Below are 15,035 nucleotides of genomic sequence, written 5' to 3' on the forward strand. Positions count from 1 at the left end.
CCTTTTTTAAATAATTGCTAAAATATTATTTCGACACTAAAAACTTATTTTTATTTTTGCAGAATGCGTACCAAGAGTATCGGGAGATTAAAGCCGCTCAAGGTGTTAAAATTGCCGCCAAGGATCTCGAGAAAGCGATTGCCGGTAGGAAAACTGTTTTTGATATCAAAAACCATATTTTGATATCAAAAATCAATATTTTGATATCAAAAACCAATATTTTGATATAAAACACAATATTTTGATACCAAGAACATTATTTTGAAAGCAAAAACAAAATTTTAAAAGCGAAAAAAGTATTTTCATGTTAGTCAAATTTTGAGGGCGATTAAAATATAATTGAATGTTGAAAATAGGTTTGAATCTTCAAGTCGCCCAGAAACCAGACGAAGTGGAGGTTCTTCGAGATGAAATCGCTCAGGAGTTGACTCACGTTCTTGGAAACATAAAACTTGCCGAGCGAGGTGTTTTCGTTCAGGCATCGACTCTAGGAGCTTTGGAGGCGCTTTTGGATTTCTTGAAGAGCAGCAAAATACCGGTGAGTCAAATTTTCATTTTCAATCGAACTCCTTTTTTCTCAATTCATTTCTAAATTGAGAAAAACCCTAAATTTCTACGACTAAATTAAGTGAAACAAACAAACGGAAATAGAGCATAAATAGTAACGGTTAGGAAAAAAAACCATTTCTTTTAAAAAACGAAAAAAAATTGAACTGGATAAAAAATAAATTCGCGTTCAGAAACAAATCTATTCAATCGGAAATACCGTACTATTTTTTTCCACGAAGAAAAAGAGTCTCATTTTGTAACGCAAAAAAAACAAATAACTGCATTCGCGGTGTAAGTATTATAACGGAAAAGTGGATTTAAAAAGTAAATTTTCGAAACTAAAGTATAGAAACTAAAGTTTAAGGAGGAAAAATAATTTGCAAAGCGAAAGAAGGAAGTTTTCTTTGAAGGTTTAATTTTTCCTGCATTATAAATAGAAATGGATGAAATATTTAAAGAGAATTTAATTGTAACACGAGAATGCATGAAGAGAAAAGAGTGTTGAAGGAGGTGGAGGAGAAGGAGAAGAGACTGAAACGGTTTCGCTCTGAATTTTTCGCGAGCATTTCCGGCCGTATCGTCGGCAGATGTGAAGAACATCTTTTTTTGCGAAGGTATACGGCGCCAAAGGCGACTTCTAGAGACATAAAGCAGCAAAGAGCAGCGTACAATGGTATACGTAGCTTCGATGCTAGCAAGAGCAAAATGTGGACATGGAGCGTGCAGCAATGAACCACTTCCTTCTTAACAGTTTAGCAGGATACGGCTCATTGATCGTTCACCGTTCTTGTATTTGTACGCTTGTGATCCAATGTGTGCTATCAGCTCTCTTCACTGTCCCTTGCTCGCCGATATATTCTTCCTTTGGGTGCGCACTTTCAGTAAAAAAGAAAAACAATTCTCTTCATTTTCAATTATTTATTCTTTATTCGAATTTTTACAAGATTTTCTTTGGAGAGGAATTCAATTATTTTTATAATTAATCAAAATTCTTCGATGGAATTTAATTATCATAAAAAAATTTGAATACAAATTTTAAGTTGAGTTTAATTATTTTTCGCAGAAATTCAATTATATTCATAAATATATTATGAGACTATTAAATAAGTAAAGTGTTTTTAAAGAGCCCAAAAATAATGAAGCTACATCCCATAAAAGAGAGGAAAAAACGTTGAATTTTAAGAAATTCGGATTTTTGAATTTTTGATAATTTTCGATAATTTTGGATTTTTTACCAAAAAGTCGAGACTATTAAATAAGTAAAGTATTTTCCAAGAGGACAAAAATAATGAAGCTAAATCCCATAAAAAAGAGAAAAAAATGTTGAATTTTAGGAAATTCGGATTTTTGAATTTTTGATAATTTTTTATTTTTTACCAAAAAGTCGAGACTATTAAATAAGTAAAATATTTTCCAAAAGCACAAAAATAATGAAGCTAAATCCCATAAAAGAGAGGAAAAAATGTTGAAATTTAAGAAATTCGGATTTTTGAATTTTTGATAATTTTCGATAATTTTAGATTTTTTACGAAAGAGTGGAGAATATTGAATAAGTAAAATATTTTTCAAAAGCACAAAAATAATGAAGCTTAATCCCATAAAAAAGAGGAAAAAATGTTGAATTTAAAGAAATTCGGATTTTTGAATTTTTGATAATTTTTGATAATTTTAGATTTTTTACGAAAGATTGAAGAATATTGAATAAGTAAAGTATTTTTTAAGAGCCCAAAAATAATAAAGCCAAATGCTATAAAAGAGAAGAAAAAATGTTGAATTTTAAGAAATTCGGATTTTTGAATTTTTCATAATTTTCGATAATTTTTTATTTTTTACTTAAGAGTCGAGACTATTAAATAAGTAAAGTATTTTCCAAAAGCACAAAAATAATGAAGCTAAATCCCATAAAAGAGAAGAAAAAATGTTGAATTTTAAGAAATTCGGATTTTTAAATGTTTGATAATTTTCGATAATTTTTTATTTTTTACCAAAAAGTCGAGACTATTAAATAAGTAAAGTATTTTCCAAAAGCACAAAAATAATGAAGCTAAATCCCATAAAAGAGAAGAAAAAATGTTGAATTTTAAGAAATTCGGATTTTTGAATTTTTGATAATTTTCGATAATTTTAGATTTTTTACGAAAGGGTAGAGACTATTAAATAAGTAAAGTATTTTTAAAGATCCCAAAAAATAATGAAGCTAAATGCCTAACAAAAGAAGAAAAAATGTTCAGGGTTCCTACAGCATCTGTAAATACAAATTTTTAAATAGAATACAATTTTTAAAAAATTTCTCAATAAAAATTAATTATTTTTAAAATTCTAATGAAATTCTTTGAAAGAATGAAATAATTCTTTAGAATTTTAATACGATACTTTAAAATAATTGACATTTTACAATGAATTTTATTATTTGTGAAAATAATTGAATTTTCGGGAAGAATTTTATAAAACTATTTTTAAATAATTGAATTATGGTGAAAAATTATATTATGTGTGAAAATAATTGAATTCTTGAAAAGAATTTTATTAACACTTTTAAAAATAATTAAATTCCTATGAAAAATTCGCAGTAATTCAATTATATTCATAATTAATAAAAAATTTTCTCCGAAATTCAATTATTTAAAAAAATTGTAATAAAAAATTCAAATCAAATTGTATTATTTAAACAAATTTTAATAATTTAAAAAAAGAAAAAAAAGAAGAAAAAAGAAAAAAAAAAAATTTTTTTTTTTTTAATCAATTATTTTCAATACAATTTTAATAAAATTCTTCTCAAAAATTCAATTATTTTTAAAAACTAAAAACATTTGCAAAAATTCAATTCTTTTCAAAAATTCTAATATAGCTCTTCTCAGAAGGTCAATTATTTAAAAAAAAATTTAAGGGAATTATTCGCAAGAATTGAATTATTTTTATAAATTTTAATAAAAAATTTTCTCTGTTATTCAATTATTTTCAAAAATTTTATTAAAAATTTTCGATGGAATTGAATTACTTTAAAAAATTATAATAAAAGTCCGTGCAGGAAATCAATTATTTTCAGAACTTGCAATAAAATTCTTCTCTAAAATTCAATAACATAAAAAACTAGAAACCTTATTAGCAGAAATTCAATTATTTTCATAATTAATAAAAATTCTTTGATGGAACTTAATTAATTTCAAAAATTTTAATATTTTAATATTTTTATAAGTTGTTAAATTTCAAAAAAGTTTGAATTTGAATCTTTTGATGAATTTTAATTCCTTTGGAAAAATAATAATGATTTAATTTTTATTAAAAAAAAAGAAAGAAAAATGAAATTGAAATGAAAATATTTGAGAAATAACGTAAAAATTGAATTTCAAATTATCGCTGAGAAAAAGAAATAATATTTTAATTTGAAAACTAAATTTCCGTCTTGCTTTACTTTTTACATCCACACATTACTACTTTATTTTACTCCCTCGTTTTCAAGAGACGTCAAAGAAGAACCGGATTTCGCTTTCAGTTGTCACCGTGTATATTACAAAATAAGTGGTATCACGGTTCCTTTGTCGGCTTTCAGTCACTGCGATTAATCACATTAACAAGCCACTAATTGTCGCGGCCTCTCTCTCTGTTTCACCCTAAGGGGCCTTATAAAGGAGTTTCACTTTTAAGGGCCTCAAAAAAAAAGAAAAAAAAAAGTTACGAACTCCAATCGACCTTAAAGTCTCGACAAATTTTTAACAACCTCTAACCTCTTTCTCATTCACAAAAACCGTTATACTTATCTGCTAATGAAATAATTAACATGGAATTACTTTAGGTAGTAAAGTAAAACAGTTTTTTTTTTATAAAATCGAATTACGATATTTTTTCCCCTCAGTTTTTGATTGTCGGCTGTAAGCTTTGATATTGTGGGTATTATTAATCACGAAAAGTTCGTGATCGAGCCGATTCTTTCATTCATCATCGTGATAATATTTTCCTCGTTAGCAACTTTTTTTTAATCAATTAAAAACGATTTCAATTTAAACTCTAGCTAATAAATTATTTTTAATTCTCTTTTTCTTCAAGAGAGAGAGAGAGAGAGAGAAAGATAATTTAATTTTATTACACTTTTTTTTAATCATAAAAATTGACTTTTGAAGGGAAACAAAACTTTCGAGAAGTTTTATTAAAATAGTATTTAGAATAATTGAATTTCTGCGAAGAATGTTATTATTTTTGAAAATAATTGATTTCTCGAGATGATTATTGTTATTTAAGAAAATAATTGAACTTTTTGTAAAGAATTTTATTAAAATTAAATTTTTTTTTAAATAATTGAAATTCTGTGAAGAATTGTGTTATTTAATATGTAATTGAAAAAAATTCAATTCTTGCAGCAAATTTTATAACATTTTTTTAAAATAATTGAATTCTTTTGAGAAATTTTATTAAAATTGTAGATTTTGAAAATATTTTAATTTCAGCGAAGAATTTCATTATTTGTGAAATGTAATTGAATTGTTCAATTATTTTCCAAAATCTTAATAAAATTTTTCGCAAGAATTCAATTATTTTTATAAACAATAAAATTCTTCGAAAGAATTAAATTATTTTCATAAACAATAAAATTCTTCGGAGGAATTCAATTATTTTCAAAAAATTTAATAAAAAATTCTAATAGAATTGAATTATTAAAATTTTTTTTTTTAATAATTTACAAGTATTCAGTTATTTTAAATATAATTGTTATTATTATTATTATTCTTGAAAATAATTGAATTCTCGAGATGATTATTGTTATTTAAGAAAATAATTGAATTTTTTGTAAAGACTTTTATTAAAAATCTTCAAAATAATTGAATTTTGGTGAAGAATTTTATTATTTATAAAGATAATTGATTTTTTAAAAATTTTTGAACATAATTGAATTTCTGCGAAGAATTTCATTATTTGTGAAATTTATGTAATGGAATTATTCAATTATTTTCAAAAATCTTAATAAAATTCTTCGCAAGAATTCAATTATAGTATATTTTTTTTCAATTATTTTCATAAACAATAAAATTTTTCGAAAGAATTAAATTATTTTTATGAACAATAAAATTCTTCGGAGGAATTCAATTATTTTCAAAAAATTCAATAAAAAATTCTAATAGAATTGAATTATTAATTTTTTTTTAATAATTTACAAGAATTCAGTTATTTTAAATACAATTATTATTATTATTATTATTATTATTATTATTATTATTATTTTTGAAAATAATTGAATTTTTTGTAAAAAATTTTATTAAAATTCTTAAATATAATTGAATTCTTGTGATAAATATTGTTATAAATGAATATAATTGAATTTTACAAAGAATGTTATTAAAATTCCATAAAATAATTGAATTCTTGTGATGAATATTGTTTTTTATGAAAATAATTGAATTTTGCAAAGAATGTTATTAAAAATCAATAAATAATAATTTTATTTTGAAAATAATTGAATTTCTGCGAAGAATTTTATTAAAAATTAATAAATAATAATTTTATTTTGAAAATAATTGAATTTCTGCAAAAATTTGTAACTTCTCCAAAATTAAAAATTTTTTTTAGTGTTTTTAACTAAAATTCTTCTATAAATGCATTATTTTTAATAATTAATTAAATATACACATCTATTAAAAAATGAAAAAATAAGTTTGAAAAAAATCTATTTCGAGAATATTGGAGGAAATGGAGGAAATTAATTAAAGTTGAAATTTTAAAATCGAAGAAATTAGATGAGCGTGTAAACGGGAGAAAAACAGATATGCTCCGAAGATCCCATCGTTATTTATGCCCGATTTCCTGCCGTTCGAACATCCGCTTAACCACTTTTTTAGTTCCTTTTGGCTTTTGCCACGACTTTATACCTGTTCTTGGATTCCGGGCACGTTTATGCGTCGACCGAGTTTATATCCCATCAATAAAAATAGGGATTTATTTTTCTTATATACACACGCCAAGAAGCTTTTCATTCGTGGAAATTTGTTTTCTTGACATTGAATAAATTTCTGCTTTAGTTCTCTCTCTCTCTCTCTCAAAATCCTAATACTCGGGAAAAATTAAAATAAACACGGCTGGATTTTTTTTCTCACATACAATTTTTAATTCCTGGGAATGTATTTTTATTCAAAGAGAAAATTTCTTTTAGAATCATTTTATTCATTTAGTGAATATTTTGAGATTTATTATCAAGGTTGTCACAGGTCAGGAAAATCAGGGAAAAGTCAGGGATTTTTATTAAAGTACTAGAATAAATTGAATTTTGGAGAATTTAAAACTTTTATTAATTATTAATTCTTGTCAAAATTTCAATTATCTTTAAAAATAATAAAATTCTTCTCCAAAATTCAATTATTTTTCAATTATCCTTAAAAAAATAAAATTCTTCTCTAAAATTCAATTATTTTTCACTTGTTTTTCAAAATAATAAAATTCTTCTCCAAAATTCAATTATTTTCAAAAAATTTCCTCAATTCAATGATTTTTCATATCTACTATTTTATTTCAAATTTTTATTTAATTGAATAATTTCCGAATAAAAGAAATTTTGTAAAATTGAATTGTAAACAAATTGATTTGAAAACAAATTAATTTTAAAATAATTGAAATCCTGTAAAGAATTTTATTATTTATAAAAATAATTGAATTTTTGCAACGAATTTTTATATTTTTTTTTAAATAATTGTAATCCTGTGTAGAATTTTATTATTTTTGAAAATAATTGAATTTTTGCTAAGATTTTACCGCATTTAAAAATAATTGAATTGTTTCCAAGAATTTATTAAAATTTTAGAAAATAATTGAATTCTTTCATTAAATTTTATTAAAATTGTATTAAAAATAATTGAACTTTTGCAAAGATTATATAGGGTAGAGTGGGGTAAAAAAGCCACATTTTTACTTTTGATGCTGTAAAATCTGTATTTAAAATTTTTTTCTCAAATTTCCAATTGTTATTGAAAGTTTAGTTATTAAGCTTGAAAATTCTTGACGGAAATATTTTTTATCTCATGAAAGGACTAAGTTATAAGAGTTTTACGAAAGCACTGTAAGTGGCTTTTTTGCACCACCTGGTGGGGTGAAAAAGCCACCCTACGATTTTAGCAAAACATGTTATCAATTTAGGTATTTTTATAGTTTCCCTTTATTTATATGACAAATAGTCTTATTTGAAAAATATTCTAATAATTATGAAAGAGTTTTTAGCAAGCAAAATTGAAAATTATATTAATTTTACCTGTTTTCCATTTGCACTGCCAATTTTTCGTACCTTTTTTAGAAGTTCTCTTTAAGTTTTACTACAGATAACATATTTCGTTGCAACCGTTTATTCACTGTTTATTTTTTAAATGCACTTTGAACTACTTTTTCGTCGTGTTTAATTCATTTTATTAAATAAACACGAGAAATTTTGTAAAATAAGAAGGTTAGTTTAAATAGAAAACAAGTGAATTTCACAAAATATTCAATGGATTTTTTGCCCTGGCTTTTTTACACCCAAGACCAGTTATTAAAAAAAGCAAAAATAAATTGTTAATTCAGTTCAATTTCCAAAAATTAACATTGTATACGTTTTCGGTATACTTTTCTCCTTATGTACAAACATTTACTTTTATTATTCGTTCACTTAATCAAATTGTAATATGTTTGAAAAGTTCACCAAAATGTTTTCAAAAAAGCAACAAAAAATTAAAATTACAATAAAAACAATATTAATCTAGGTACAACATTCAAACTAGATTCAAAAGTTGCGTATTACCTAATAGTATTTATATTCTAAACAGCTGATAAATCGGCTTAATAGTTTTTAAATAAAACTCAAATGGCTTTTTTACACCATGGCTTTTTTACCCCACTCTACCCTACTATTTAAAAAAAATAATTGAATAGTTCCGAAGGATTGATTAAGATTTTAGAAAAAATTGAATTATTTTGAAAAATTTTATAAGGAATTAAGAAAAAAAAATTAAAATTTGATTGAAAATAATTGAATTTTTTTCAAAGATTTTATTATTTATAAAAGTAATTGATTTGTTTCGAAGGTTTGATTAGAATTTATGAAAATAATTGAATGCTTAGAACCAATTTTAGTGCATTTTTATAATTAATTGAATTCATGTGAAAAATTGTATTACTTGTAAAAATAATTGAATTCTTGCGAAGGATTTATTATTAAAATTTTATTTTTTTAAATTAAAATTTTATGGAAATTTAAATTATTATAATTTTTAGAGTGAATCGGAATATTCTTTAGGGTCAGGGAAAAATTCAAAATTTTGTCTGGAAATCAGGGGAAAACAAAATTAATTTTTTGTGGCAACCCTGCTTATAAACAGTAAACTTGGAGGACTATATTATAGAGGGACGAGTGTTTTAATTTTGAGTTTATATTTTTTCAAGACTCGTGGTTTTAATTTCTGATTTTACTTGTCAGCGAATATGTTTGTACAGAGACAAAAGGAAATAAGAAATGGGGGATGAGAGTGCGGAGAAAAAAAGGAATGAAGTGCACGTTTCACGCTTTGGATACTGAGAGAGAGAAAGAGAGAGAGAGAGAGAGATCGTATTCGATCGGTATCGAGTATCATCTTGACCAGAAATATAGGGACATATACTTGAAAGACCAGCGGTAAACCCAAGTGCAACCTACGAGAAGCAGGGCCGTAACCAGTTTAGCATCCGTAGCCCGAAGCTGGAACTTAAAGAACCTTTTTTTCTTGACATGTTGCTCACCAATACTATATTAAAACACTCCCACCGACACGAGAACACATTTCATTTTTAAAACGAGCCCAGATATTTTACAAACAAAAAAAAAGAAGAAAAAGAAGAAGGAAAGAAAAAAATTGAAAACAATCCCAAAAAAAGATTCTCTCTCTCTCTCTCTCTGTCTCTCTGGTTCTTTTAACTCCGATATAACGAGTATCGTTAAACAGGATAATTAAAGATCATCAAAATTGGGTTGGCTTTCGAATGATATATTTTATTTCGTGTCCTAACGACAGGAGATATAAATTTTCGTAATCAGCCCCGTCGATTTTATTGTCTTGGTCCCTTTAGGTAGATACGGGATTGTTTATTACTTTTTAATCAATTGGAATTATTTTAGTGCCACTTTTATCGAATTTAGAAAAAAATGAAATTTTATTCAAGTTTTGTGGTTGGTTTTTAATTTTATTAAAAAGAAATATTAAAAAAGCAGATTTTAATCTTATTAAAAAAATAGTCGTGAACAATTGCTATTGAACAAGTTTATTAACTTGTTTTTTGTTTATTAATAAATAATTAAATTCATAATATTAAAAATAAAAAAGAGTGGTCTTGGTCATTACTACAGTTAATTAGCCCTTTTTTTGCTAATTCTCGTCTTTGATCTCGTCATTTGTCGTCGGTGAACGGCTAAACCGCTGATACAATTTTTTTTTCGGTGAACCGCTGATAGTTCTCTGGTCGCTGATCTCGTCTTCCCTTGTCGTCGGTGAACGGTCAAACCGCTGGTCGCTGATCTTGTCACTTGTCGGTAACGGCTGAAACCGCTGGTCGCTGATATCTTGTCGGTAACGGCTGAACCGCTAATTTGTCGACTGGCTCTCCGAATTTTACCCATGTCGTAAAATTCACTTCCTCGTTCGGCACTGGCTCTCCTCTTCTCTAACTCTGGCACTGGCTCTCCTTTCCTCTTCTCTAATGGCACTGGCTCTCCTCTTCGAAACACTGGCAAACACGCTGACACAACCGAATTTTTCTCCTATGTTGGGAAAAATTCTCTCTCTCCCTCTCTCTCGTCTTCACTCTCCGGCTCTCCTTACTCCGGCAAATTTCCCTGAGTAATATCGGACCACTCCGAAAACTTTGATTTCAATCGTCCTTATATACTTACCATGCGAATTTAATCACCACTCGCGAGAAACGTGTACCTTTTATTCTGTAAAAATACAACACTTGTTTATAATTAATTTCGTCATTAGGGACAAAAACAATTGACCTAGTGTTTGGAGAACAAGAATATAATTATTGCAAGTGGAATTAACAAAAAAATTGTTTAAATAACGTGAAAGTATATTTTCATACTTTTCTATTGTTGACGGAATCCTCCGAACTCTGGTGTCGAAAATTAGAACTTCGTTACCGACTGAATGGCAGTCGGTAACTATTGGAATCTTCGTTACCGACTACGCTACTTTCGGTAGTTAGGAAAAATTCCGCCAGACGAAGTTCTGCGCCAGCCGAGAGCGGACGCACTTGTCACTTTGTTATATTATCAGTGTTTTTCGTTAATATTGTGATTATTATTCCGTGATATTCTGATATTTTTGTGAATATTCTGAATATTAAATGAAGAAAAAAAGTTTTCAATCAAGATTGTCAGTAAATGGAAGAAGAAGAATAGGAAATTGAATCGTTTCGAGATGAACTCCGACAGTCACCAAAGTACAATTTCAGGTAACATTTGTTTTTTGCCATTTGTGAAAGATTCTTTTGGGTAAATATTCGGTTCGTTATAGAAATATTTGCAAGCTTTTTTCAATTAATAATAAATTACTTACACTGACAGAAATTCTTGGTCAGTTATCAAAAGATACGATTCTTTTTTTTCCGCGACTTATTTTAGGTTATGTAGTATCAAAATTCATGAGCAAATGAAAAACTACGAAAACTACAATTATTTTATAATTAAAAAAAAATTATTAATTAAATATAATTAATATAATTATTATTATTTTTGCTATTATTACTATTATTACTATTATTATTATTTTTCTTACTATTAATTATCAACATTATTTTCATTATTATTATTATTTTTTTACTATTAATTATCACCATTATTATTATTTTTATTATACTTGTTCTTGTTACTACTATTATTATTACAAATAATTATTATTTGTCTCAATAATAATTGTCTGAAGTTTTTAAATTTGCCGCTCTCTTTTAAGTTGGTAGTACTGTTGCTATTATTATTTTTATTATTCTTGTTGTTATTGTTATTACTGTTATTAGAAATAATTATTGTTTGTCTAAATAATAATTGTTAGAAGTCTTAAAATTTCTCGCTCTCTTTTAAGTTGTTAGTACTGTTGCTATTATAATTTTTACTATTCTTGTTGTTGTTATTATTATTACTATTATTTTTATTATTATTACAAATAATTATTATTTATCTAAATAATAATTGTCAGAAGTTTTTAAATTTGCCGCTCTCTTTTAAGTTGGTAGCACTGCTACTGCCACTGTTGGCCGTTGGCGGCGCTGCTGGCAAATGCGCAGTGTACACATTTTGACGTTTATATTCATAACCTAAAAATACGTACAAGTTTACGTTTACTGCTGCGATTGTTAGCAATTGTTTTAATTGTTTTTTAATATAAAGAACATCAACAACATGAAAGAAACAAAACTAAGAAGTGAATAATGTTATTTGTACCAGGTATTTATTATATTTCACACAATCGTACAATATTCTCCCCATTCGTTTTTCACATTTAGTCCCAAAATGATTTTTTTTAGAAAAAAAAATTTAATTCCTTTTGAGGGTTTGTATATGGAAATATAAATAATAAATGCAAAGTTTTGATGAATAAAAATGCGGGTAGACGAAAATTTTTATCCCCGTGAATATTAAATTGTCTAAATGAATTATTCGACACTAGTGTAAATTTCTATTGCATTGGAAGTAATTTATTAATGAATTTTGATGAAAATTATTCATATTCGCGATACGCCCGCGTTCGTGTATGGAAAGGAGGTTATGTATTGAGCTATAATAGAGTGTAATATATTTAATTCCTTCTTTTATTATACATATATATCTAGTGAATGAATAATGCATAGGATTTTTTGTTACACCTCCGGAGAGGAAGTATTCGAGTAACCCAGACGCGGAAAGATCAATAAGCCATCGATTATTGAGATTCAGTCTCCTGCGCTCTCATAGTGTATTTTTTTTCTATGAAAGGAATGTGAATACGTTGAGTGTGTGTGTGGGTGAGACAACTGTTACTTCAATTTAAAAGAAGTCGTTTCTTGCAAACTTCAATTTAGTGATGGAGTTTAAAGTCTCTCCCCGGGTATATAATACTGTCGATGCGATTATTATTAACGAGTCGATATTTATTACGCACACACACACACTGCACAAACAAGTGTCAAATGACATTGGCATCAAGCTGATGGAGAACTTTGTGTTTTCACTGTCGTTAACGAGTTTATATTTATTGAACTTAGCACTGGTGCTATGATCTTTTATCCTCGAGTTAATGAAAAAAATTTTTTAAAAATCCTATTCTGAAAATATCGTTCTTGTCATTTGTTTTCAAAATTATTACTCTTATTTTTATGAGATCTAAATCTTTAGAAGCAATTTCTTCTTATATCGTCAGATATTGTTTTGGTGAACTTCTATGATTTTTCTTAATTTATTATTATTGATGCTAATAGTGATAATTAGTAGTACAAATAAAAATAATATAATGATAATTATAATAATAATAGAAATGCAATTTTAATTAGTTACTTTTTTTTCTATTTTTATTATTTATTTTATTATTTAAATAATTAGCCAATTATACGTATACTAATTAATAATTATAACTATTTTTTTAAATAAATAATTAAATAATTATTATTTTGTTAATTTTTGATTATAATTAATCATTAATTATTATAAATAATTTTTTATTATGCAAATTAAAAATTTTTTTATATTAAAATATAAATTTTTGAAAAACTTGATAATAAAACTAAAAAAACTAATCTTCTTTGCAAGAATTCAAATTATTTTCAACTAAATTTTAATAAAATTTCACAAAAGAATTCAATTATTTTCTAAAATCTTAATACATCCTTTTGAAAACAATTCAATTATTTTTTTAAATATTAGTAAAATCTTTCCAAAAATTCAATTATTTTCAACTAAATTTTAATAAAATTTCACGAAAGAATACAATTATTTTCTAAAATTTTAATAACTACTTAAAAACAATCAATTATTTTTAAAAAAATATTTGTAAAATCTTTGCAAAAATTCAATTATTTCAACTAAATTTTAATAAAATTTCATGAAAGAATTTAATTGTTTTCTAAAATTTTAATAAATCATTGAAAACAATTCAATTATTTTTTAAATAGTACAATATTTGCAAAAATTAAATTATTTTCAATCAAATTTCATGAAAGAATTCAATTTTTTTTCTTAATTCGTTATAAAATTTTTCAAAATAATTCAATTATTTCCTAAAATTTTAATCAATCCTTCGCAACAATTAAATTGTTTTTATAAATAATAAAATTCTTTACAAAAATTCAAATATTTTCTAAAATTTGAATAAATCCTTGGAAATAATTTAAGTATTTTTTTTAAATAGTAAAATCTTTGCAAAAATTTAATTATTTTCAAAATTTTCAATTAAAATTATTTAAAAAACTACATTATTTGAAAAAACGTAAATAAATTCTGCAAAAGAATTGAATTGCTTTCAAAAACTTTAATAATATTGTTTAAAAGAGTTTCATTTTCTATCAATAATTTTAATAAAATTTTAATTTAAGGGCATTTGAACCATTATGACGTCACAATTTTAAAACTCATGCTTTGCACACATTGTGACGTCATAATGGTTCAAATGCCCTTAATAGTAAAATTATTAATTACAATTATTAAAAAATCGATTAAATTCAATAAATTAAAGAAATTTTTTGTAAGGATTCAATTATTGTCAAAATATTTAATAGGTGTCTATTCTTCGAAAGAATTTTATTATTTTCTAGATTTTAATAAAACTCTTCAAATGATTTAAATTATTTTAGGAAATTGGAATAAAATTCTGAGAAGAATTCAATTATTTTCTAAAAATTTAATTTGAAATAATTAAATTAAAATTCAATTATTTTTGAAATAAACACGATTATTTTAAAAACTTGAAAGAAATTGTTCTTAAATTTCAATTTACTTTTAAAATTTTCAATTAAAATTATTAGAGAAACTCCATAATTTAAAAAAAATTCAAAGAAATTCTTCAAAAGAATTTAATTAGGATTCTCAAAAATTTTAATAAAATCCTTTGCAAGAATTCAATTATTTTCGTAAATAATAGAATGCTTTGAATGAATTCAATTATTCTGAAATTTTTTGACAAAATTCTTTGCAAGAATTCAATGATTTTTAATACATTGATTTTAAAATTGAAAATATTGAAAAGGAAAAATTATTAAGAAAGTTAGGAAACAAAAAAGTATTCAACAACTATCTTTAAACTGCGTATAGATTACAACGATTATTAATATAGATTATGAAGTTATCAAATATTTATAAAATTATTTTTAATAATAATAATAATAATAAATTAAGTAAAATGAAAAAATATTGTCCGCAAGACAACAATATTTGAAATTGTTAAAATTCAGCTTCACCCACATTCACTTATTATACATGGAGCGTAGGCGAATTGAGATTTGTTTTCCACTCTTTTTTTTTCTTCTTTTGCTTTTGTTTT

General features: G+C 24.9%; 1 protein-coding gene across 2 annotated transcripts in view; it reads left to right on the forward strand.

The window, feature by feature from the left end:
* Window positions 1–15,035, forward strand: part of LOC122502558 (eukaryotic translation initiation factor 5B) — a 177,254-nt gene that overhangs the window by 10,093 nt on the left and 152,126 nt on the right. For both annotated transcript variants that reach the window (XM_043612673.1, XM_043612674.1), the window contains exons 10-11: window positions 63–144; window positions 357–538. In XM_043612673.1, coding sequence (XP_043468608.1) covers window positions 63–144; window positions 357–538 — 264 coding nt within the window. The remainder of the gene's footprint in view (window positions 1–62; window positions 145–356; window positions 539–15,035) is intronic.

This window comes from Leptopilina heterotoma, unplaced genomic scaffold (assembly GCF_015476425.1).
Source record: "Leptopilina heterotoma isolate Lh14 unplaced genomic scaffold, ASM1547642v1 Lhet_234, whole genome shotgun sequence".
Classification (NCBI taxonomy): domain Eukaryota; kingdom Metazoa; phylum Arthropoda; class Insecta; order Hymenoptera; family Figitidae; genus Leptopilina; species Leptopilina heterotoma.